This window comes from Xiphophorus hellerii, chromosome 8, assembly GCF_003331165.1.
Source record: "Xiphophorus hellerii strain 12219 chromosome 8, Xiphophorus_hellerii-4.1, whole genome shotgun sequence".
Taxonomy (NCBI): domain Eukaryota; kingdom Metazoa; phylum Chordata; class Actinopteri; order Cyprinodontiformes; family Poeciliidae; genus Xiphophorus; species Xiphophorus hellerii.
The window spans coordinates 15,054,100-15,079,136 of NC_045679.1; the positions used below are offsets into that span (position 1 = coordinate 15,054,100).

Consider the following 25,037-nt stretch of genomic DNA (forward strand, 5'->3'; position numbering starts at 1 on the left):
GCCATGACCTACATTGATTCGTTTGCTGTTTTCTATATTTAACAAGCATACAGTAAATGCGGGTCAGAAATAGCCAAAATAATCAGAAACATAAAAATGGGAACAAGAGGTGAGAGAGAACTTGACCTGCAGAGGCTTACTTTCATGTCAGTGAGATGTTGCTGCATTCAAATGCCAAATAAGAGTTTCTTTTGACACAGTGGCAGGAATTTTACTATAGTTTCTTTGAACTGCCAGCCTCTGAGACAGACATCTGCAGCAGTCGCCCACCTCAGCACCACCACCCCACTTTTATAACCCTGGGGCAACTGGAAAGCCCCGTGGGATGGCATGAAGAGCGGTGAGACTTTACCTGAAGTGGTGTTGACACGGTTGTGGTGCATCGAGTTTCCCTGCCTATTCTCAGGTAGTCGGTGGTTTGGCAACTAAAGCATGCCTTCCTGTGCTGAAAATGCTTTCAAAAGTCATGGAGGTCATGTCAGATCACAACAAGCTGTTTCACTTTCACTGCAGTCGTTGCAAAGGGGAGCTGGGCTACATGATGCACACACACACACACACACACCCCTACCCCCATGCACACACACTAACCAACTTACTTGAATTGTTTCAAGTAATTCAATTAAGTTTATCCAACTTAATTTATTGAGTTGGTTTAACTTGACAAATTTAAGTCAGTCTTACTCAAATCATTTAGTTTATTTATTATTAAAGAAAGACATAAACTAATAAAGGATCTTTCTTTTTAAAAGTGTTTTTGGACTCAGACGACCTTTGAGAGTAGTTGGACAGGAAAGTGGGGGAAGACATGCAGCTAAGATCATCAGGCCGGGAATCAAACCTGTGACGTCTGTGTCGAGGACTAAGGCTTCCTTATGTGGGTTGTTATCTACCCCTTCACCACCACAGCAAGTTGTCATCACTAGACCAAAAGAATTAAATGAGATTAATATAAATCCATAAAATGAACTACAGCTCAAATACATTTTTTAAAGTGCATGGGGTCTCAAACTCCAGTCCTTGAGGGCCGCTGTCCTGCAGTTTTTAGATGTGCCACAGGTACAAAAGCGCTGGATTGAAATGGCTTAATTACCTCCTCCTTGTGTAGATCAGTTCTCCAGAGCCTTAATGACCTAATTATTCTATTCAGGTGTGGTGCAGCAGAGGCACATCTAAAAGTTGCAGGACAGCGGCCCTCGAGGACTGGAGTTTGACACCCCTGTGACTTAAATAAATAAGCAAGCTTTGGAAACCAATATCCACTTCAAATCTGTGAAGTGGAGGGAAAAAGGTACCTAGTTTAAACTCCTTTTCACTGTTAACCTTAAATAAAATCCACAATTTACTCTCAGGAATTACTCGTTGGTAATTAGACTAGTTTATTCTGAGGTTAATACAGTTGTCCTGCGAGTGACATGTTCGGATTTAACCTTCTGACCCACATGCAGAATCAACAAGTCCAAGTAATGAATAGGTTTTATTTTCTTTCAAAGGAACAAACAATTGACAGGTTTCCTTGACGTTTCTGGGAGCGGTTAGTGTCACGCAATCCATGGCGCCTGGAACGAGAGTTGGGGTTATTGGTGGTCTGTAATGAGTTGATCAGATGAAGTAGATAAAGCTTACTTTCGAATGGGTTTAATGAAGCGTGGGAGAGAGGTGCCCAGGGGTCCTGTGTGGAGTGGTGATGGCGCTTCCTGAGGCGAGTGCGAGGTAGGTGGTGACCGAGAACCAGAGGTCTGATGAGAGGAGTGGAGATGGGGTGAACAGTGGAGCAGGCAGGCAGGTCCTTACTGGTGGGTTCCACAGGAGGAGAAAATGGTTGAACTGATTCCTCTAGAAAGATGCAGTGACAAATCCTAAGGGAGCAAACACAGAAACTATGAGCTTCAGGTAGGTACTCAAGAGACTGATCAAAAAGCTTAAAATAGCCTGACAACAAGAGGTGGCCAGAGTGACTACCAGTAGAAGTTAATCATCCAGCACTGAGTGAAGGCTCTGCTGCTCCTTTATCCCCAGCACTCTGATGAGGCAGATGAGCTCCACCTGTGAAGGCTGCCCAGGCTCTCCACCAAGATCCTCGCAGGAAGAGATGTGTTACTCGCACTCACACATGCACACAGGAACCCTGACAGTGAGATTTGTTTTTAAACTATCCTAAGCTTTTAACAAACCTACCAAGACATGGCCGTCCACCTAAACTAACATGAAGGACGAGGAGAGCATTAGTCAGAGAAGGTTTAAGCCTGGCGCTGATGCTCACCACAACAGGACGACGATACTAAACATGCAGTCGAAACAAAAACAATAAATGCAATGAAGAATCTGTGGCAAAGCTTGAATATGGATGTTCACAGAAACTCTTCGTTTGTCCTGACCAAGCAGACGGACTGAGAAGACAAACTGCCTAACATTTCAGTCAATTTCATAGATTTATTCCTTTATTCTTTTAAGGATTGACTGAGGGTTGAATACAAATACATGCCATGAGTTTTATGCTGGTATCTCTAAAAGAAATTTTTATAAAGCATGTATCATTTTTCTTTTACTTCACAGCTATGTGCTACTTTATGTTGGTTTATGAAAACAAAAGTGTATTGAAATAAAATGAAATCAGGTATCTAAAAGGTAAAAAAGGTAAAAAAAAATCTCTAGGGGTAGGAACAATTTTGCAAGACACAGTGGTATTTTGTTAATATTTTGTTTGCTTTCAGGATTTCGTTCCTCAATACCAGCCGCGGGTATTGTCAAACGGAAGTGACATCTTTCCTAAAAAGCTTTGTGTGGCTAAAATCCCTGAAAGACGTAACACAGCAATGTGTAGCAATGAACTCATCCGCTCATTCTGCCTGTCAGAAGTTGGGCTCATTGCTTCTTGTTACGCAGATTCACTCATCTTTACGTATATGTAAAGTCTGTGATTGTGAAACGCATTTCCTGTGACCTGACAAGCACCCTGTATGGAATACCACATAAAGCTATTGCTGCAAAGCAGAAAAGTTTACCAATATTCTCAGAAAATAAGATGTCACTGTTTCTGGAAAAAAAAAAAGCAAAGAAAAAAAAAATCACACTAGTCACCTCAGAAATGCATTTAGTTCTCATTTTATTTTTTTAAGTATTAATCTACTAAAATAAAATGAAGGTTTCATCAGACAGTTAAAATCTTCCAGAGAAAATATGAAATAAAGTCTTTTGGTAGAACTTTATTTAATTTGTGTTAAAATAAGTAAAAGTAAGTTCAGAACTGTGTCACAGTTTGAGCTGAGCAAAGGACAGAGAACATTTCTAGTGACTTGACGCCTAATCGCCAAGTCAAGATGGTTTTTTGAAGTGACATAAACCCACCGTTTGTGTTGATGTTTTTCCAAGCCTGCAACCATTTTGTCTTAAATACCTCTGCAACTTTCAAACCGTCCCTCCATATATGTCCTTGGATTAGGTCATTGCCCTGACATGTCTGGACACAGATCAGACATGCATGAGAATTGACCTAATCTCATAACACATATTGTTGTTATTATTAAGTTTAGGTCAATGCTATTCCCAAGAAACATGTCACAGTTAATACAAATAATAAAATGAATAATTGCAATAAGAAGAACTTAATATTTTAGTCAGGAGGAAATTGCCCAGGATGACGTGCCGTTCATGAGGTTTGGTGCACGTCATTTCCTGTGGGTTCTTCTAAAGAAGTTTCAAAGGAGTGTGATCATGACAAGTCCACACAATTTGACTGTGAGACACAGAGGAGAATGAATGGTCATGTAAAGAATATGCATTTTCAACAGCTTTTGGAAAGAGCAGCAAGTAAGTTAACCTACATTCACTTCTTTTGAACTCAAAAAGCAGCTTTAAACCTCATCGGATCGTTTTCTTCTTAAAATTATGCAACCTATTTTTAGTGACTTGTGGCTGTTGTGAAACTAACTGAAGTTTGCAGTTTCCTGCATGAATGAGTCTGATTCCCTTTTAGCATGTTTTTGTCCAGTATTTGTGTAATAGACATTTTTTCCACACAATTTCAGAATATTTAGACTGCAAAACAATAAGACATTCTGTTTTTCCTGTCAGTGTGTTCTACAGTGGAAGGAGTTTGGTTCTGCGATTACAGTTTTGTAAATGAACTTCTCCTGCAATGTGAGGCAGTTTACAATAACTGACCACTTCTGTTCTCCTCAGCAATACTCTGCTTCCTGCTGCTTGTATTTGTTGATTCAACAAAAACAGTGGCAGCCGCCAGAAATCAGGGGTGCAGCCATGACCTGCATCAGACTCTGAAGCTCACCAGGCTTGTCCATAAGGACACTGGTGATCTAATAAAACAATATGTGAGTAAATTCATAAATCTGCTTCATTTTTACCTGAACAATCATGTGTTGTCACTGTATTAAATTATGTTTTGAATCTGATTTGAATTTCCATTCATCTCTGGCAGAAAGCATCCCAAGGGGAAATGGCAGAGCTCCTGTGCAAGGCTTCGGTGAGTGGCATCCCTGACCCAAACATCTCTGGGCTGGAGCCTTCAGAGAAAACAGCAAGCATGTATGCACAGCTCCAAGCCTTCGCCCCTCATCTGAGGAGGGTGTACGAGCAGCAAACAGACTTGCAGCCCCCCAAGAGTCCGCTTCTAAATCTGCTTAACATGGTGATAAATCGGACCGGGATGCTGACTCGCCGCATAAACAACTTTTATCACAAAGTCTTCCCGAACCTTCCTCTACCGGAACCGGCGGGTGAATCCACAACACTACCGCCGCCTCAGAACATCTTCCAGCAGAAGGTCTACGGCTGTGTGGTCCTGACGACCTACAAGAAGCTCCTGACAAACATGTCCAAAAACATGAGGACTCTAAGAAGCAAAGTCTGCAGAAAGGCACCAGCAAGTGAATTCAACTTATTTTGATGACCTGGGACTGACCTTCGGCGGTCAGTTTCCAGCAGCACTTTACTTACTTGTAATAGACTTACAAAAACATTAGCTTGAAGATGGCAGGTACATCAGAGTAATGGAGGATATTTATCGTATTTATTATTTATTTTCTGAAAGTGTTCCTGGAACGAGTGAAGTGTGAAATGATTAACAGGCTTATTGTTGCATGTTTTGTAATTTAAATGTTTTTTTTTGCTTTACACATAACATTAATCTCTTGTTCACGCCTGATTACATCAGTAAGGAGAATTAAAAGATGCAACACAAGCTGATCTGTCTGTTGGATTATTTCTGTAAATTTTTCTAATAGGTTTTTTTCCCCCCAAAGTGTATGAAAAGTATCATGTGCTGTTTTTTTTCTTTTTTGGCACAGAATCACTCCCTAAAAGAGGAGTTAAAAAGAAAATCGGGAAGCTGCTGAGACGCTGACTGTGTGATATCAACTTCTAGTGACGCATGTGTTCAACACAGGGCTGCATCAGATAGGAAAGATTTCATGAAACTAGCAGGCTGTCTGGTCAGTCACAAGGTGTGTGTGGGTGTGTGTGTGTTTTGACAGGGTCAGACCACTAAATTTGTTAACGGTGTGTCACTTGCAGCTTTGCATCGTTATATAGATGCTCATGTAAGGGCGTATTAAGATGGGGAACAAAAATGATAACATTTTGGATAAAGTTGCCCCCATGAATGAAGACCTGAAGACTTGAGCTTTATTATTCTGGATAATATCGTTTCCACAAAATTAACTAATTTGAGCTCAACTTTCCTCCAGTCACAAGCTGTCAGGAAACTAGAAGTAGATAGGGGATTTACTCTAGGTCATGAATCAAGTTCCCTGTTATAACTTTGCTTTATTTAAAGCAACACTGAGGGCACATTAGGGCAACACCTACTATTGAGTGTGGATCATGCATTTCTTTTAACTGTACTTATAATATATACCTCAGCCCACATTTGAGGAAATATAAAAACAGCTGCTGACATCTCAGTAAAAGCAAATTTACCGAATACTGCAGAAATAGTATTACCATTAAACTTGCCCACATTTTGTCACATTAGAACCACAAACTTTCATGCATCTTATTGGACAGCACAAAATATTGTGTGACAGCGATATGAAAGAATTATGATATGTAGTTATTTGAAGTTTTCATAAATAATTATCTTAAATGTGTGATGCACATTTACATTCAGCCTATTCTGAAGAATGATCTTTTGCTGTGGATACAGCGGTGAGTCTTTTGGGGTGTGTCTCTACCAGCAGACTGAAAAGTTTGAACTCTGTTTTTTTAAATTTTTTTATAAAACAGCAGCTTAGTCAAACTGGGTACATTTTCACACAAATTCTAGATAAGATTTAGTTCTGGTCTTTAATCTATCCCATTGTCGCTGAGCATGTTTAGTGTAGTTGTTCTGAAGGCAACTGAACCTCTGCCAAACCCTGCATGTTCTGCACATTCACGTTTTGCTTCCGGATTTCCCATCAACTCTGACCAGCTTTTCAATCCTTACAAAGCAAATACGAATCCCTTCAGCATGATGCTGCCACAACCCATATTTCACAACGAGGATGGTGCACTGAGATGTGCAATCAGTCAGTTTCCTGCAAGTGTGACGTTTCACATCTAAGTAAAGACTAAGTAAGCTTAATCTTTTTTTATGGCCTTCTTTCAACAATGTCTTCCTTTGGAAAACCTATGTATTATTTTCCTTCCACTTCACAAATATTAATGTTAGTCTATCAGATCCAAACTAGTATTAATTTATTACATTCGAGGAAACAGTACACTGTCAGGTTTCAAAACCAAAAATGGATCTAAGTCTTAATTAACCCACTGGACAGAGATTGAGCACAGGGCCACCCATAGCTGTTTAATCACTACTCATCTTATAGAAAATGTCAACTTCATCAGTTGGTAGTGTCAAATTAATAATAATAAAAAAAATATCTTTGAATGAACTTAAAAGTGTAAATATAAGCCAGGGAGCATGACAAACCTTTAATAGTTGCAGGGGTGTCAAACTCCAGTCCTCAAGGGTCGGCGTCCTGCACTTTTTAGATGTGCCACAGGTACAAAAACGCTGGAATGAAATGACTTAATTACCTCCTCCTTGTGTAGATCAGTTCTCCAGAGTCTTGCTAACGACCTAATTATTCTATTCAGGTGTGGTGCAGCAGAGCCACATCTAAAAGTTGCAGGATACCAGCCCTCCAGGACCGGAGTCTGACACCTGTGGTTTAAAGGGTGTTACAGGTTGCTTTAATATCGCTTCCTTGAAATTTTATTTCTTTAAACAAATTATTTTGAATGGCCCACTCAAACACTCTCTTTTCAGAGAAACGGACTGAAAGAGGCTTGAAATAGTGCTTCCGATAAACTCATTTTATGAAAATTATGAGTCAAGTGGAAAATAACTTCTGAAACTTTGAGTGGTTGAATCCTGTGGTGACACCACAAGTGTTTTTTTTGTTGTTTTTTTACCTACGCTGCATCACAACTACTCATATGCAATAAATTAAAGCATTATTGGAACTCAGTTCAGTTCAGTAATTGAAACACAAGGAAACAAATGAAAACATGACAGAAAAAGTTTCATGTTTAATAGCAGATTGAAAGGTATTCATTTTCAAAAGATACTTTTAATTTTACAACTGATTGTGACACATTTACTGAATATGAATGTATGAGGAGAAAATGCAGAGTCCAGGTGTAGCAGGACTCTAGATGTGGCACACATTCAGGGTGATTTAAGTCACACACACACTTTAGCATCAGAGTGGGCCCAGAAGCTGTTTGGGACCCTTAACATAATTTAATCTGAACTATTTCTGACTACTAATGGCCACCAGAACACAATATTTTTTATCTTGTCATCCATATTTCTACATTTGTCTATTACCCATTTAATTTAATAATTTAATAACTATTATTAAAAAACTCAGATATGAAACAAATGATAGACATATTTTGAAAAATACACATTACTCATACATTTGTAAATATACTTTTTATTTATTTCGTTTGTTTGTTCCCTGCTAGTAATGAGGCCCTAAACTGCTGTTTCCCGATTTGAGAAATACTGCCACTAGATGGCAGTATTTCTCAGTAACAAAGTAAGATAAAAACTGAATAATAGGCAATACGCAATTACAATAATATTAATAATGATTAACGTTTATGAGTTCTAACTTTTTTAAGCGATTTCATTATTTTATGATTGTTTTTAACGTTTGACAGTCAGAAAAGCGTGGGTAGAAGGAAGAAAGATGACAACATATCTTCCGATTGCTGCAACATTTGGTGTAAAGTTCAAATGCTGACTTGCCGTTTTTAAGTTTCATTTTGTTTTGATTTTTATGCTTGTATTTATTTTTGTTCAGTTTAGAAAGCTTCTCAAAGACTCTTATGTGAAAATGTCAGTTGTGTTTGTCAAAAATTGTATCATGAACTTTGAGAGAAAAGTAAATGTTTTAAGTTGCTTCAGTTTTCTCACCATTGCTCAAGGAAAATGGTTTCCATTACGGTACTTATTTTTATTTCAGGTTATGATGTTTTTTTTTCTTCTGATAAATCTTCGCAGCATTTGCTCAAGTGTAGTTCTCTCCCCATAAAGAAATGTTTTAACCTTATACTAACCTTAATATATGAATGATCCTCTTATGATGAAGTAGCACAAAGATTATATACACGTTATTATTCTGCTTATTTGAAAATCATTGAGGCTTTGTTGCACAATAACTCCATCCTGAGAAATAAAGGGTTCATGCATCGTTCAAGGCCCTACATTAATATGGATTTTATGCCCATATTTTTTCTTTTGAGAGAAATGCAAATAATAAACAGTTTCAATGTCCTTTATTTTGCATCTACAGAGTGCAGGGAACTGGCACTTACTGCTCACAACCAGAAATAAATATTTTCTGTAATAGAAAGAAAATGACAAAAAAACATTTTGCCATGAGACAAACTATACTGTCTTTGATCAAGGAGCATTACAAAAATAAAACGTTGCATGTTGAAGCCCCTGCATTGACATATATAGTCATTTTTATTTAAATATCATTCCGTTTCTTGAACACTGCTAACAATAAAAGAGGATATTTATTTGAATAAAGTTCCATTCACAAACCTACACTCATTATTGGCATGAATGTTAAATCAATTTTTGGCTTTTAATTCTTTTTCAGACTTGACTGGTTATGGTGCAAATTTATTAAATAAAGAAAATCTATAAATGAATCAGAAAATGGCCCATTCTGGCAAGAACAGCAGTCAAACCATGTTAAAAGCTGTTAGCCATATACAGCTATAAGAGTTGTGTATTCGAGGCATGATGCCATAAAGGCTTTAACCCCGTGTTTGCGGTGGCTTGGTTGGGTTATGACATTCACTCTGATCTAAAAAAGACAATTCAAAAGTCTGCTTTATGGCCGAAAGCTGAAAGAGCATTCATGCCCATGAAGTGTATTGTAAAGTTTTCACTGGAACCAAAATGTTATTTCTTTTAAAATAAATGCAAATAATAAAGTGTTTTTGTGCAAACAATGCAAGGCAAGCACATTCTATAGTAAAGAAATAAATATTTTCTGTGATCATAAGACAACTACAACAAGACAACTATAATATCACATGAGATTTATGAAAATAATTTGTATATTCATTCCCATTTAGATCAACAAATAGAGCCATCTATGTTTGAATATCATTGCTCTGTCTTGCCATACAGTAGTGCAATCTTATTGCTTAGAATTAAGTCTTCTAATAAATTCAAATTGTCGTTCAGTTTGCATAGTTGTTCCAACATGCAGGAGGCGTATCGTCAGTGCAAGCATGTTGCTACAGAGCAAAACAAGAAATTAATATCACACAGTTAAGGCATAAAACTTTCTATTCTCAAAGCTTACTTAAAACAGCTGGACACTTCAGGCTAGCAACACAACTGGCAGAAAGGGTTCACACTCGACTTTAAAAACCGAATGTTCATCCTTGATTCGATGTCAAAGTTAGACAACAGCTGCAAAGAAAAAAAAAAACCCGTCAACTAAGCTACGCGTTTCAGACTCATACAAATTCATTCAAACTAACTAAAATCAATTTCAATGTCATTTTAAAAACATATGCTGACTAGCTGTGCAACACATTAAATATTGGATGAACTATTTTTCTTCTTTTAAAAGCACAATGTGAACAAACCTTCAGGAAATGCTCGAAGGTGATTCCCTCATAAAATTCATTGGGGTCCTGAGTTCAAACAGGAAACTTGTGATTTAGGCTGTGCAAGGAATGAAGCAAACGACTTTATCTAATCAAAACCACTTCCTTACCTTGTGACCAACTGTTCTGGCCACTTCAAACATGGCTGCATCAGCAATGGCTCTGGCTGTTTCTTTCCCCAGTGCTCCGCTGCGAGATAACAACTCCTCCACCACCTGGAAATATCAGAACAAGACCAGCTCTGATTTCTGGAGGTGAAATCCTCAATTTCCAGGTGACTGACAAACAATAATTCAAATGATTCTTATTACAATAAGGATGTTTTGAATATTTTGGATTCAATAAGAAGCTCACATGTCTGTAATCCTCAAGCGTTACCAATCCATCGCCGTCTGAGTCATGCATGTTGAATATAACTGCGGAGAAAAATGCAACTTTTATGCCAGTCACTGGCAAACATCGATTAGAGATTCCCTGAAGACAAAACGCACATTGAAGTTTTTCCCTCCTGATATTTTTACGCTGTTCATCTGTTATTTTCGGAGACGGGGGCCTGAAATGAGACATGACCACCAGAAATTCTTCAAAGCCAATCTCGTCTGCCCTGCCCTGATGACTCGGGGAAAAGTTTCTGCAATAAAAACAACACAAAAAAAATACATGCCATAATTATTCTAAGAGTTAACTTGCACGCACAATAGTACCAACAGTAATAACAAGCAATTAAATAGAGAAAACCGAGCCCAAGTTTCATAAGAGTAAAGTTATGTTGTAAATGCGAATGTAGGCATCAGTGTAAAATGCCTACACTTGTCCATATATATATATGTATATATATATGTATATATATATATATATACATATATATATATATATGTTTAGTTTTTTTAAAAAATCTGTCTCTTCCTGGTTATTTCTGTCAGCCAGCAATAACAGTAGGCAGGCCCAATAAACTTTCACTTGAAATTTATTCGTCACTCCTGAGTCAAACTTGACAGATTTTCTCTTCAGCAAGAAACATCACCATCAAATGGTGATGTTAGTTCTTATTAAAAGAGTAATGCCTGCATTTTTGGATCACCTTTCAAGATAAGACTGATCAGAGTTTGTGACTGGCCGGACATTGTTTTGTTCAGAAAACAGCTGACAGCACACGGGCAACACCTATTTCCTGCACAGAGGATCTATGGGGAAGGTGAAAGTGCTGACACCATCATTCTGCATTGGCAAAAAGCTGTGACACATACAGTCCATATATTTCTTCAAGAAAGGTCTCTTTAATGAAGAACAAAACTGTCTCTTTCTCTTTATAGCACAGACTGCGTGTCATTGCCCATATATGGTAGTGCTTCCTGTTGCAGGGACAGGAGTGATTGATATCTTATTTCTTAATCAAGATATAAAATTAATTACCTGCTGTAAAAAACATGGAAGTGCGAATAAAGATTCATTTATATTTTACATTTCTTGCTTTGTATGTTTCTTAATAAAATAAAGAGAATTGTAAGAGAATATGAGAAAATCAAAAATTACTGTTAAATATATTTCACATTGCTACAGTGTTCCATAGATTTCTTTGTTACACTCTTGGCTTTTTGCTGTTTTTTATTTTAATTGTTTTACGTTATAGAGGACAGTTAGAGGAATTAAATAAAAAAAATAGAAATTATTATTCATAATGAAGATTCATCGCTGTACTGTACCTTCGGTTAAAGAAAGCCTCTATGATCTCTACACGAATGGGATTGTATTTGAGAGAAGAGATGCATCGCAAATGTTCCCTCCTGAGAGAAGAAAAGGAAATTAAGATGCCAAACTTGGTGCAATAGTTTCATGTTAGATGAGATGACTGAAGCTTTGCAATTAAGGTTTCCAGTTTAAAAATAATTAAGTTGGCATTTCATGATCTGTTACTGACTGGAAACGGTTTGTAAATGAGTCAAGTACTCACAGAAGACCCAAGGAATCAGTGAACAATTATGAACTTACAGCTTACCTCAAAACATCATCTCCATCACTCAGCTCTCTGAACCTCTTATGAAGGACTCTAATCTGCTTAAGTGAAACTGAAAACAAACCACAAAGTGAGCAAATACTGTAATAATTGTACAATTTGTAAGTTTAAGCTGGAAATTCAAGGCTCCCTTTTCACTAATGGATGATTCCGAGCTACCTATTTTGTGTATTCAAATTTCATTTTCCACTTATTTAGTTTGCATTCTGTGCGTCTACCAATAAACCTCTGAGAGAACAGAGGAGTTCACTTGACAAGTAGTGAACAGTGTTGCAGCAACATCTATTATTAACAGCATTGTGCTGTGTAAAGGATAATGTTACACTTCCCTTAACTTTCACTCTAAATTATTCACCACTCCTCCGCCAAACTTGGCACATTTACGCGTCTTTTCAGCACGAAACCAAATGGTGGTTTGTTCTTATTAAAAGAGGAACGCTTGCATTTTTTAATTTTTTTTTTTTTTTGCATCCCCCTTCAAGATAAGACTGAAAATGAAAACGCATTTCCATTTCAGGAAGCTCTTATTTAGACTTCCTTCTCGTCCGACAGGGAAGATTTTGATAACAGATAATGATCACTCACAGCCAGTTTTCTCCGACAGATCTGAGTATTCAATCGGATCCGGTGTAGACTTTAGTGCTCCCATCGTTGCTAAAGGCTCTCTCTCCCCTCTCTGACCTGTGGAGTTATCAAAGGATGTAATCCACAGGGATCATGCGATCATGTTTCAGAATAATCCATGTCCGTATTAGTGTTTACCTCAGATCCCGGGCTCCCACCTGTTTTTTGCTTTCGTGTGCAGGCCAAGCAGTTCGCATCCCCCTGCAGGCGGCGATGGCTACTTCCGCAACACCAGTTGCTATGACGACACAGTCCTTAAAAACAACACGGCAACGTCTGATTTAAATTTCTGAAGCTTTTATTTACCTAATGGCTGAAAATAATAGTAATTTAAAAAAAAAAAATCTAAATCCGGGTTTGAGGTTAATCATATTCAATAAGTCAGAATGTTATTGGAAGATTCAGTTATTTCAGTAAGTGGTGATTAATTATTAGTAATTATTTCTGTTAATTGTATTTTTTAAACTTACAGCTATATAAATCAGGATTACATCAAAACAACAAAAATCATGTTTTACTTACAGAAATTAGACCTTAATAAATGTACGTTGAAGATTATTTTCAAAATGTACTTTTAATTTGACCACTATAGCTTTATCAGAATGCACACTAATTTATTGAAAATGACTAAGTGCATAATGTAACCCTTCTTTTTCGTTCTGAGTCAGTGGGTTCGCTTGACAACACACACTTGGGTTTATTTTATTTATTCTTACAAGAAAACAAAAAATCTAAGTTGTTGGTTACGATCAACCAGAAGCTTCAGCTCTAAAGTTGCAAGAGCAGCATAAAAATGAGATAAACAGACTACATACATTTTCATAATTAATTCACATAACTAACCTTTAGCATAAATAACAATAAGCATATAAATTATTAATAAAGAAAGGAGAATGCACTCACACATAACATTCAAAGACTATCCCAAGATTGTAATTAAAACATTACTTTGTATAAAAATAAACTAACAGAGAAAAACCAAGTTGGTGATTAACATCAATCTAGCAGCTTCTGTCCGTATGCATAACAAATAAATACAATAAATAAAGCTAAACAAAGTACAGAGATTAGTTCCCAATGAACAGTTGACAAAATAGTTTACAGTTACAAATTAAAATACAGCTGAAATGGACAACGTTAAATGTTCCTAAAAACGTATTTAATCTGCAAATTTTACTTGCAGGTTAAATTAAATTGATTTTGAAACAGGAGAAAAAAGATGCACATCTTTTCAGATCTTTGTTACAAATCAAAATCTAAAGTGTGGCATGAATTTCTATGCAAACCCGTATACTCTTATATTCCTAAATGCATTGCAGTACAGACAGATAACCCCCAAACAAACAAACTAGTTTTGTGCTGTGTGATATATATATAAATACATAAGTTATATAGTTTCCAGAAAATTGTCATCAGATGTTTGCGACTCATCTCTAACAGATACAGATTATTGTAACTCATTAATTCCCCAGAGTGGTAAAAAAAATAAAAATTAAAATGAAAAACACCAAACTCCAAAAGAAATGTTGCTGCACTAACTGAACAAAACCTCAGAGAAAGACTTTTGTGGTTATGGTAGTTGCTTACATCAATCCTGCTGCACATTATGTAGCATGAGGTTTAAGATGTCTAAGAGTCAGCGGTATAAACCACAGATAAGAACATTGCCAGTAACAAGTTTCTGCCCCGTTTGAGTCATTTGACAAGTTCCATTTAATGCTGAATTTGACTTGATAAAAAGATAATCTTGACAGACAAACAAAAATTCCTAGTATAGCATACAAAAAATATGTGTGAAGGTAGGAAACCAAGAACAGTTGAAGGAAAAACGAGCAGCAAAAGAGTAAATAGGGCATGAATAAAAGCCTAACCACTTGCTATTATGTTGTAATCAAATATAAATGATCTAAAAAAATCATATGAACCACATAACAATATGAACTAAGTTATATTATTCAAATTTGGAAACTAAAAAAATCATTAAAAAAATACTGTACAAATTGTGTTACTTGCAGTACTTCTATGAGTCGCATGGGGGCAACACAGGAACACATGTGTGTGTTTTCCAGCCCAACTAGCTGTTAGCAGTGGTTAGCATTATTTACTTTAGAAGCAAGAAGGGTTTGGATTCAGTTTCTTGTTGTGGAGTTTGCATGTCCTCCATATCCATTGATAGATTTTCATTATGCAAACTCAAATCCTTCAGCAAGAAAATATGATAATCTTAATACATCACTGTAAGTGTTTACTTTAAAGATTTTAAAAGTAATTTTTGACCATTTTAATTTTATACACACAACATGCTAAAGAAAATTTAATTGAACAAATAAAATCACATTCCTCTTGACAATTTATAAAAAGTCAGTAAAGCATAGATACCGAAGCAACTCTGCGGTTTCCAAAGACAAGGTGACCACTCCCTTTGTTTCTGGCATTACACTGCCCTCTTGTGCGCAAATGATCTAATTACCACATTAAATCAAAATCACTGAATAAAAAAATCACCGTAGTTCATTTCCTGTGTAACATAACACCCAGAACCAGTTGCCCAAACTGACTAAATTCAAACTATATCATGTAAAGAAAAAAAACTATTTACGGATTAAATTTCTGCTGCTGCTATCAAGTTCCTCCAGGCTGCACCCTGACCCACCACCATAATGCCACCACCAAAATCTCATCAAAGAAATATTTATAATACTTCAGAATGTAAAAAAAAATATTCATTATTGACTGCAGATTGTCAAAACGTAATATCATATAAACGCTCAGAACTGTACACTGAGTCTAGATTACCTCTGCCTATGCAAAATTATAATTGTAACAGTCTTCCCATCCAAAATGGGACAAATCTTAAGACAAATGTTATAGATAGTCAAGTTTAAAGCGTTTGTGAATTTACAAAATTCAAGAATATAACATTTAGGTAGTAAACAAACTGAAGGACATAAAAACGAAAAAATAAACATTTGCGGTAGCCAAGCAGGACGTTATGTCAAATAATCTCTAATTTCTTCAATTTCTCTGTCAGTGTCGCTAACAGGGCTTGTTCTTTGAACACATTATGATCTGTCACAATCAGTGTCTGCAGCTTGAAGTCGTCATTCTTCTGTAAGTCAGTCAGGAACTTCACTGATTCTTCTGAATGACTGTTGCTCAGCTCCAGCTCTCTCAGGTGTGAAGGGTTTGACCTCAGAGCCGCAGCTAGCAACTCACAGGTGTTCTCTTTAACAAAGGACAACCTGGAAAAAAATAGTTAAATATCGAAGTCAACCAAAAGAGGGTGTATTATGAAGACTTTAGAGATAATGTACAAGTAATTACAATTAAACAAAATATGAAAAATTTTTCCTCTTGAGTCCAAAGTTAAAAAACGTTCAGTGTTTAAGTACATGGGTACGAAATGGTTTCTTTACAGGCTAAATTTGTTAAATAAACTGCAGATATACTACATTTATGGATATAAAATTAGTGTAGGACCAAGTAAACTGTTGTTTGGCTCACAACTTCCTGATGTGAAATGACTAATGATCAAAACTGCTGAAACTGTGTGTGCCTTCAAATTAAGGCTAAAATATTTCACTTGTTTAGAGCTGAAATATCATAAACTTACTGCTTCCTTTACTTCGCTACTGCATTGTAATGTTTTTTTTGTTTGTTTCAGTCATGTCATTTACTTTCAATTGTTGCTGATGTGCAATACAAATAAACTGCCTTCCTAATTTACCTGCCACTTCATAAGTTAATCTGTATTTGCATATATTTACCCTTTACATAAGTTGGCTTATTGGAACAATAATTCAGATTCTTCATTTAAATAGTTTTGCTCAGGACTCAAATCTGAACTTTAAATGACTTAAATTACTTCTTAATTGTTCATGCTTTTGTTCTGAATTTCTGATTTTGTCAGAAATTCAAAGGTAAAAGGTAATCACCACAAAACATTACTTTTGTTTGTTGTTCTTCACAAAATACATACGTTCACTGTTCACTGTTGTCAACCACAACCAAGAAACATTTGGTTCAAATCTTCAGTTGTCCTACTAAAAAGACACAAAGCAAGTCTCACCTCAGCACTTCTAATTTGCATTCGGTTCTGCTCAGCCAATCACACATCAGCGTCAGGCTCTCGTCCATGAACAGGTTGTACTTGAGGTTGAGCTCTCGGAGGGAAAAGCAACGACTGACAGCTGAAATCAGAGGCTTGCATCCAGCTGTGGTTACAATGCAACATTTCAGGCTGCAAGAAAAGATTGACATTTTTAGCATTGGTATTTTTATTCATAAAGAATCCCAATAGCAATCATTTTAAAAACAACAGTATTTCATGTAACTTGATGATCTATCAAAAATGCATACAGTTGCAATAACACAAGTTGTCATTGGTGAAATAGGTTGAGAATTACATTGTTGGTACCTTGATGAACATATAGTGAAGTATATAACACAATTTAGAAATTACTACTTGGGTGGAATTATGCATTGAGTTTTATCTCTATCATAGAGAAAACAACGTGAGAGGTATGTTGCACATGGTACTCACTTCAGTATCTCCAGTTGACAGCTTTGGTCTTCCAAGAACTTGGAAAGTTCTTCAATTGCGTGTTTTTTCATGATGTTTCTTCCCAGATCTAGATCTCTTAAATGAGCCGGGTTTGTCTTCAGAGATGAAGCCAACACGGCACAGCCTTCATCTGTGAAGCGACAACCTTGAAGTCTATGGGCAATAAAAGTGAATTGAGCTGTAAAATTGGACTGGAAAGAAGTGTTTATTTGTGGTAAAAAAAAAAAAATACAAAAAACATAGAAAGGTGTTCTAAATATAACTCACATTGTTGTGAATTATATTTAGCCAGCTTAGTCTCTTTCCTGACTGAGTAGATCATGAAACACCAAGAGGGTCATGTTTAACTGACCGATTGCTGTATTAGCAAAACCCCACAAATTAGGTTTTCTTTTTTTCACCCCCAGCACATTTGAGCGTCTTCAACATTTTCGAAATATTCTTGATCTAAATTTGTGTCAATATTTGTGCAGCATAAAGTCTTTCTCACCTCAGGGCTTCGAGTTTGCTGTTTGGACTCTTCAGCAGTTCAGAAAGTTTCTGCGCCCCAGCATCACCTATTGTATTGGCTCCTAAGTCTAATTCCTTCAGGTGGTCGGGTTTGAGAGCTGAGACCAGAACAGCTGCACCACCCGCTTGTAGGTTTGTTTTGAAAAGCCTTGGAACAAAAGTAGATGTTTGCTCACTTCTTAAAAACCAGAAGAGTTTACCTTGTGGAAAGACTTAACTTTATGAACTTAAGTTTAATCTATTTCCATGCACACAGTCAGTGCATCTGGTTGGCCGAAAGGCCACAAAATAAACAACTAGTCAATAAATATTCAATGTGCTTTTGAAAGGCTAGATAAATATTAGTAAAACAATAAGTGTATTCATTTTTCTACTCTGCATCTTGTGGGCTGAAGATGAAAACTGGAAAACAATAATTGTCCTACAATTGCATCCCTACAAAAAAAAGTCTTTAAACAATCATGCATTTAATTATTTTGTTTAAAATGTTTTTCTTTTTAGGTGTTGAAATTTAGTAGAAGTGGAGAGATCTCTTTCTTTTTGTCAAAGCTTACCACAACCGTTGCAGCTTACTGTCAGGATGCTGCAAGAAGTTAGAAAGCTGATTGACTGATGTTGTGCTGAAGCTGTTCCTGCTCAGATCCAAGTTTTGTAGATAAGATGGATTGGAGCAGAGAGCTGACGCCAGATGTGTGCATCCTTTCTCTTCAAGACCACACCCAGAGAGTCTGCAGAGAAATTATTTTATTTCACCATGATCATGTGGAAATTTATACTTAATCACAAAAGTCTTATTAATTAATTTACACAAAATCTTGCAAATCACAAACTCTCATGATTTGTAACGTTTGGGCTATCTACAAGACAAATTGTCCATTTAAGATCTGATCTAAGATTAGTACTTATAAAATCTGGAAAATATTTTACCTTAAAGTTTCCAAACGGCAATTCACTAGAACATCGCAAAGCAGCATCATTCCATTGTCATGAAGTTTATTTTTGCTGAGATCCAGCTCTCTCAGATGAGATGGATTCGATGTTATTCCTCTGGCCAAAGGCCGGCATCCTGATGTTGTCATGCCGCACTGCTTTAATCTGCATCACAGAACAAAAGTGACATAAAAACATCAATCAAGAAAAGATCTGACTCAGGTCTGTATTGTGTCCTTAGTTTTACAAGAGACAAGTGTTTTAAACCAGTATTAGTTTGGAAGTATTTTTGCACTTTATTTCAGTAAAGTTATGCTACACATATGAGCAATGGCAGTTCTTGCAAGAATAGAGCATTGGATAAACTGGTCCTTCTGTGCACTTCAGTGATAAAGCATGTTTTGCAAGCAAACAGTAACTAAAAATGCAACTAAATATAAAAAAGTGGCCCTGATTCCTTAGAAAAATAAGCCTTGAGGATATTTTCAGCTTTATTAAACATAAACATGTTCAACAAAATGTTTATACAGTGCTTACACTGTGCACAGTCTGTTCCCTACAGAGCTGACATGCAAAACACACATCAGGAAATTTGTTTGATGAAACTGACTGACTGCTTTTCCCCCTTTTGAGTTCCTGTTCTAGTTAGTGGGCATGAATAACTGAATGTGGCTCTGGTGAGTGCTTGTTGTGACTAGGAAAGTTCAGTTTAAATTAATTTTACTTACCATTTCTAACTCCTTTGATGCTGAGCTCTAAAAAGACACAAAAGTGTCTCGTGTCTATCCAAGAAACCTTGCTTGCAAAAATTACAAATCAACAAATTCATACTCTAAATCTGTGAGTTACAAAGGGAAGGATTTATATATTTTACCGGAGTTTGGAAAGTTTGCAGTTGGCATCCTGCAGGCTGCCAGCGAGCAGCTGCACTCCGGAGTCGTTCAGATTATTTCCACTTAGGTCCAGCTCTTCCAGTTCTCCAGACTTCATGGTAAGAACTGAAGAAACATAACTGCAGCACCTGTCAGTGAGGTTACTCTCACTTAACCTGAATTGAGCAAGAAAATTATGGTAAGCATTTTGCAAAAAAAAAAAAAAATCCTATTGCACCAAGTAGAAAAAGATTAACATGAGTTAGATTTACTTACAAAGCTATCTTTGCTACTTTAAGCACCGGTAGCAGCCGCTCTAGAACAGCTTCAGATCCATAGTACTTTCTCAGATCGAAGACAGACAAGTCTTCATTGGAAACAAGCAGCACGAAAGCCAGAGCTGACCAATGGACTGGTAAAATTTTGCTGATATCCCCTGACTTGTAATACTTTTGGACCTGCTCCACAAGAGATTGGTCTCCTAACTCATTTAAGCAATGGAATAGATTAATACCCTTGTTGGTATATGAAGTCTTCTGGATTTTACGGTGAATGTAGTCGATTGTCTCCTCACGGCTCTGTGGAAGTTTGTCCTTTTTTCCAAATATTTTCTGAAGAAGCCCCAGATTTTTGTCTTGAGAGAAACCCACCAGGAACCGTAAGAACAAATCCCATTGTCCATGATCACTGTTCAAAGCCATGTCCACAGCACTTTTGTGTAGAAAGATAATTGGACTTTCTCCTCCCTCTGACACCGGTATCACAGCTCTTGGGCTGAGAAGATTTTTTCGCTGATCTACAAAGGTCTTGTGTACATACAGAGCTGCAAGGAACTCCTGAACGCTTAAATGTATAAAAGAGTAAACTTCCTTTTTGTGAAGACCAGATTCTTTTCTTATGATCTGTGTGCAAATGCCCGAGTAAACAGCAGCTTGTTTCAGATCGATGTTGCATTCTTTCAAATCTTCTTCACCAAAGATTATGTTGCCCTTTTGTAGCTGCTCAAATGCCAGTTTTCCCAATTTCATGATCATATCTCTGTCAGTATCACCTCCATGGTAATCTTTTTGATTTTTCAGCTCTGTCTGTTTGATCAGAAAATGCATGTACATTTCTGTTAGAGTTTTTGGGAGCTCAGCTTGATCCTCATTCACGAGGAGGCTTTGAAGTGCTGTGGCTGAAATCCAGCAAAACATAGGAATGTGGCACATTATATAGAGACTTCTCAGAGGTTTTGACAAAAGATGATCCAAGACCTTTTGAGCAATAGTCTTGTCACTGATTTTCTTTTGAAAGTATTCCTCCTTCTGCTCATCGTTAAAACCTCGTACCTCTGTCACTCTGTTAATGTGCTTTGGAGGAATCTTATTGGCTGCGGCTGGTCGAGTTGTGATCCAAACTGAAGATTTGGGCAGCAGTGTGCCTTTGAATAAGTTTGTAAGTAATATATCTACTGTTGTTTTCCTTTTAGCATTGCGACACAGCTCGTTTTGGTCAAAGTTCAGAGGAAATTTGCTTTCATCCAGGCCATCAAAGATGAACAAAAGTTTGGAGCTTTTGTAATCTGAAACATCCAAACACTCAACCTCTTCAAAATAGTAGCATATTAAGTCGATGAGAGTGAACTCTTTTTCGTTTATTAAGTTTAGATCTCTAAATGTGAAGGGAAACACGAACGTGAAGGTCTGGTTGGCTTTTCCATCTGCCCAGTCCCGAGTGAATTTCTGCACAGCCACTGTTTTACCAATACCTGCAATTCCCTTTGTCAAAACTCTCTGTGGTGGCTCTTCTTCATTTGCTAAAGCATTGAAAATGTCATTGAGATCGATTTTTCTTTCTTCATTTGTAGACCTTGTACACTCCAATTCAATAACCTCATGTTCAGTGTTGACTTCACCACTGCCTCCCTCTGTGATGTAAAGCTCCGTATAGATTTTGTTTAAAGAAGTTGATGATGTTTCTTCTTCTGTTCCTTGAGACAGAGTCTTTGTCCTTGACTGAAGGTAGGATTTTAGTTCATCTTGGCAATTCTGGATGTTTTCTGAAAGATTAAAACCAAAAATCGAATTTTAGATTCTTGATTCAAAGTTCATACACCATAAATATACAGCTCTGGAAAAAAATAAGAGACCACTGCACTGAACCCCATCAAAAACCTCCTGGTTATCCCACCAAATATTAATTTCTGAAATATTAATTTTCTTCCTGAGTTAAAACATTAGTATTGTTGTCTTCTTTGCAATATTTGAGGTCTGAAAGTTCTGCATCTTTTTCATTATTTTGACCATTTCTCATTTTCTGCTGATAAATAATACATTTTTGCTTGGAATTTCGGAGACATGTTGTCAGTAGTTCATAAAATAAAAGAACAATGTTAATTTTCGTCAAACATATAACTATAAAAAATTAAAATCAGAGACGCGGATAATTTTAAGTGGTCTCTTAATTTTTTCCAGCTGTACATATACATGTTGGGTTTCATTGGATTGTGAAAGGGGTCAATTTTATTGTGTTATTTCTTTTATTTCTTTTTCATCTTCTGTTCGTGTCATATTTTAGTGTAACACAAATAGTGCAAGCCTACATGACAGTATTAAGTAACATATTGTATCAGCCACAGAGATGAACAGCTCTATACATCTTACCTTTGAGTTTGGGAGCGACGCCCTTAACTTGGTCTGTTGCGACTGGAGCTGAAACAGAAATGAGCTGAAAACTTTAGGTCATTTTTAATCTGGTTTGAAGAAAATTCACAATTCTAAATTCGACGAATCTAAACTAAATCATATAATCAGACATGTTTTAAAATTCATTTCGAATTATTACCATGTGTGCAGTTTGTGTTGACAATAAGAGTGCCATTGGGTATGTTCACATTACTAAAAATGGGTGCGCTGATGGTGCTTCCATTCGTGGCGGTGAAAATGTTGCCTTCTGCTGCAGCTCGATCTAAAATGGAGCAGACAACTTAGTTACATTTGTCCCACATTTAAAATATAATCATAGCAATCACCAACAAAGAAATCTTTGTTAAAAATCTTACACTAATCTGGACCTCAAAAAAATATAAAAATTATTTGCCTTTTAGCAAAAGTAAAAGCTACACCAATAAGTTCTGTAGAATTAAAAAATGTAAATAAAAATGTTTGTGCCCGTTTTTTTTTTTTTTATTGTAAGTATTTTTGCTTACTCTTAGAGGTGAGTAAATCTGGAAGTCATGAATAAAAAGCCTTACTTGACAAAACATTATTTTATTTACTAAGAAGACAGCCTGGGCCTATGTCAGATAAATTATCTACGAAACGTAGGACTAAATTTATACTGACTTGAAATTTATGACATAATGCCTTGTTGTTATGCCATAAAGCTGCTGTCTCACTGTTTCCTGTTTGGAATATATGCTAGTGTTTTAAAAAGCACATTGTGTGGCTGTAAACAGAAATAAATTACTAAATATGACTACAGCTGAAATTGAAACCTAGTTTAGCTATTATTTTCTTATACTCGGTGGTGCCTTGACTTGGTAAGTCTGATCTAAATGACTAATTTTGTTAATCATTGCCTGAGTCTAGATGCGTCAAACTCAAGGCCCGGGGGCCAGATGTTTATGTAGCTTTTTATGTAGCCTTCTAGAATCCAAATTACATCAATAAGTCCTTCCAGTTTTTCACAAATCTACAAAATTTACTCAGAAATTTCACACAAATCAGCAGATCCCCACATTTTTATGATTTTACTGTAATTTTTTACCCAAATTGGCCAAAAACTATGACACATTATGTTGCAAATATCATAGAAAGTCCTTCCAAATATTTCTAAATTAGCAGCACAAAAACTGTGATTTTGATTGAAAAACAAAACAAACAAACAAAAAACACAAAAACAATCATAAAGTCCTGGATAGAATAATCAGTGTGAAAAGATGTTAAATATTATCCAATTTTAAGAAATTCTTACTGAATGCTGAAACAGCTATTTATTGACATTTTAGCAATTCAATGGGTTTTATCAAAACATTCTGGCACAACCAGCCCTTTTAAGAACATTCAGATTTTTTATATGGCCCAAAATGAAAATGAGTTTGGCACCCCTGCCTTAAGCACTTAAAAATATTGTTCATAGATAAATAAATCAACTGCTGTGCACTTTTGTTTTACTACCACCTTACCCACACATACAGAAACAAGTTCTCACTTGATTTGACTGTCTAGACAGAGGATGTGGGCTGCTATCGAATAATAATGTTCTCATTTCTGTCTTTGCCAACCTGTGTTAAAATGTCACTAAATGGCATTCTGGACCAATCTGGTCTGGTCACTAGCTTTTGTTTTGATAATTTGACAGATGATTATCTTTCTGCTCTCAATATATCTGAATTTATTTAGAACCGGAGAAAATATTAGAATCATTTACTATGCTTGCTATTTCTTCTCAAAGTCAAACCAAGCCTTGTAAATACATAAGTGAATCACTGTAAAATTAAGCTTTGATCTTACCCTGTTGTGATGTTGCCACGTCGACAGCCTGACTAGTTGCAAACCGGTTTTCCATAGTCATTTTAAACTACATATTTTAAACTACAACAAGCAAACTAAGTGACTGAGACATTACATTTACTCTCTTCCTGTATGTCCATCCTGACATAGTTACTTCAATCTGTCTGTTCACTCTCCTCTAAGCAACACTAGGTTTAGACTTCCTCTTAACTGACATAAAAAGGAAACCTAAGAGTTTGCAGCTGCCGGTTTCATTTGAATTAGGTCACGTGAGGCAAACATTGTACATTGTGCATGCTATGACTCACTAGAAAAACATCCCTTTGTGCTTATATCATAAACCTGCAACGACACAAACGCACAATAAATGCACTGAAAGTAATAACAGTGAATAACTTACTTAATGGTGCTTCAAATTCCATTTGGGTATAGTTTTCATTAAATAAAATATGATAAAATACTACAATTGTAGAAGAGAAGCATATGGGAGTGGTTTTTGATGCAATCTATAAAGAAGTGCAAGGATTAGAATAGCAGTAAAAATGCTCTCTCAGGTTTATGTGTAGGGAGTTTGTGTAACCTGTGATCCTAAATGAATTTTTGCAATATCTTTGAATTGTGTGCGCTTAACCTTAAACTGACTCAGAAGCTTCAACTTCAAACAAAACCTTAAAAAACATTGTTGAACTTTAAAGTATATTGTTAAATGTAAAAGGGATTATTAGTTACAATTTGAGCAAAGACAAAAACGAGGACTGACTGGAAATGCTTGGATGTCATAAAAATTTGACTAACTGCAAATTTTTGCTTGCGTTTCTTTTTCTGTCAGTTTCCTGTAAGAGTGAATGAGTGCTCGTGTGCTTCCTGTTTTAATGTTT

At 36.4% G+C, this 25,037-nt stretch overlaps 3 protein-coding genes and 1 long non-coding RNA gene across 6 annotated transcripts; 1 reads left to right on the top strand and 3 right to left on the bottom strand.

Moving 5' to 3' along the window:
• Positions 1–1,458: 1,458 nt before the first annotated feature.
• LOC116724819 (uncharacterized) lies at positions 1,459–2,471 on the bottom strand. Its single transcript, XR_004340281.1, has 2 exons — positions 1,963–2,471; positions 1,459–1,859 (listed from the first exon to the last, which is right to left on the bottom strand). It is a non-coding gene; the product is annotated as an uncharacterized LOC116724819 (long non-coding RNA).
• A 1,226-nt stretch (positions 2,472–3,697) lies between these two features.
• On the top strand, positions 3,698–5,205 carry m17 (IL-6 subfamily cytokine M17). The gene is made up of 3 exons (XM_032570564.1): positions 3,698–3,810; positions 4,183–4,331; positions 4,439–5,205. The coding sequence occupies exons 1-3, from the start codon at positions 3,756–3,758 to the stop codon at positions 4,904–4,906; spliced, it is 672 nt and encodes a 223-aa protein (XP_032426455.1). The 5' UTR covers positions 3,698–3,755; the 3' UTR covers positions 4,907–5,205.
• A 2,308-nt stretch (positions 5,206–7,513) lies between these two features.
• tescb (tescalcin b) lies at positions 7,514–13,038 on the bottom strand. Of its 3 annotated transcripts, XM_032570567.1 has the most exons (10): positions 12,926–13,038; positions 12,749–12,844; positions 12,146–12,215; positions 11,853–11,933; positions 10,641–10,780; positions 10,504–10,565; positions 10,260–10,364; positions 10,129–10,176; positions 9,840–9,949; positions 7,514–9,771 (listed from the first exon to the last, which is right to left on the bottom strand). In XM_032570567.1, the coding sequence occupies exons 2-9, from the start codon at positions 12,810–12,812 to the stop codon at positions 9,863–9,865; spliced, it is 657 nt and encodes a 218-aa protein (XP_032426458.1). In that variant the 5' UTR covers positions 12,813–12,844; positions 12,926–13,038; the 3' UTR covers positions 7,514–9,771; positions 9,840–9,862. The 3 variants fall into 3 exon arrangements, with proteins under 3 accessions (XP_032426458.1, XP_032426456.1, XP_032426457.1); XM_032570565.1 differs by having other exon boundaries at positions 7,514–9,949; XM_032570566.1 differs by having other exon boundaries at positions 7,514–9,949; positions 12,946–13,035.
• A 426-nt stretch (positions 13,039–13,464) lies between these two features.
• Positions 13,465–24,387, bottom strand: LOC116724815 (NACHT, LRR and PYD domains-containing protein 12-like). Its single transcript, XM_032570563.1, has 11 exons — positions 24,160–24,387; positions 22,490–22,612; positions 22,309–22,356; positions 19,940–21,704; positions 19,666–19,839; positions 18,789–18,956; positions 18,416–18,589; positions 17,842–18,009; positions 17,331–17,504; positions 16,857–17,027; positions 13,465–16,029 (listed from the first exon to the last, which is right to left on the bottom strand). Exons 1-11 carry the CDS (start codon positions 24,218–24,220, stop codon positions 15,783–15,785), a joined length of 3,273 nt encoding a protein of 1,090 aa, XP_032426454.1. The 5' UTR covers positions 24,221–24,387; the 3' UTR covers positions 13,465–15,782.
• Positions 24,388–25,037: the final 650 nt, after the last annotated feature.

What these genes read in the sequence shown, in the direction of transcription:
- tescb (XM_032570567.1), bottom strand. Translation starts at nt 12,812, where the DNA reads ATGGGAGCACTAAAGTCTACACCGGATCCGATTGAATACTCAGATCTG. An exon ending in GATGGAGATGATGTTTTGAG is followed by an intron (nt 11,934 to 12,145) that starts GTAAGCTGTAAG and finishes TTCTTCTCTCAG; the next exon opens with GAGGGAACATTTGCGATGCA. An exon ending in CCTTCGAGCATTTCCTGAAG is followed by an intron (nt 9,950 to 10,128) that starts GTTTGTTCACAT and finishes TTTTCTTTGCAG; the next exon opens with CTGTTGTCTAACTTTGACAT.
- m17 (XM_032570564.1), top strand. Translation starts at nt 3,756, where the DNA reads ATGAATGGTCATGTAAAGAATATGCATTTTCAACAGCTTTTGGAAAGA. An exon ending in GCTTTTGGAAAGAGCAGCAA is followed by an intron (nt 3,811 to 4,182) that starts GTAAGTTAACCT and finishes TGTTCTCCTCAG; the next exon opens with CAATACTCTGCTTCCTGCTG. An exon ending in GTGATCTAATAAAACAATAT is followed by an intron (nt 4,332 to 4,438) that starts GTGAGTAAATTC and finishes CATCTCTGGCAG; the next exon opens with AAAGCATCCCAAGGGGAAAT.
- LOC116724815 (XM_032570563.1), bottom strand. Translation starts at nt 24,220, where the DNA reads ATGACTATGGAAAACCGGTTTGCAACTAGTCAGGCTGTCGACGTGGCA. An exon ending in AAAGTAGCAAAGATAGCTTT is followed by an intron (nt 19,840 to 19,939) that starts GTAAGTAAATCT and finishes TGCTCAATTCAG; the next exon opens with GTTAAGTGAGAGTAACCTCA. An exon ending in TGTCAACTGGAGATACTGAA is followed by an intron (nt 17,028 to 17,330) that starts GTGAGTACCATG and finishes CTTTTCTTGCAG; the next exon opens with CCTGAAATGTTGCATTGTAA.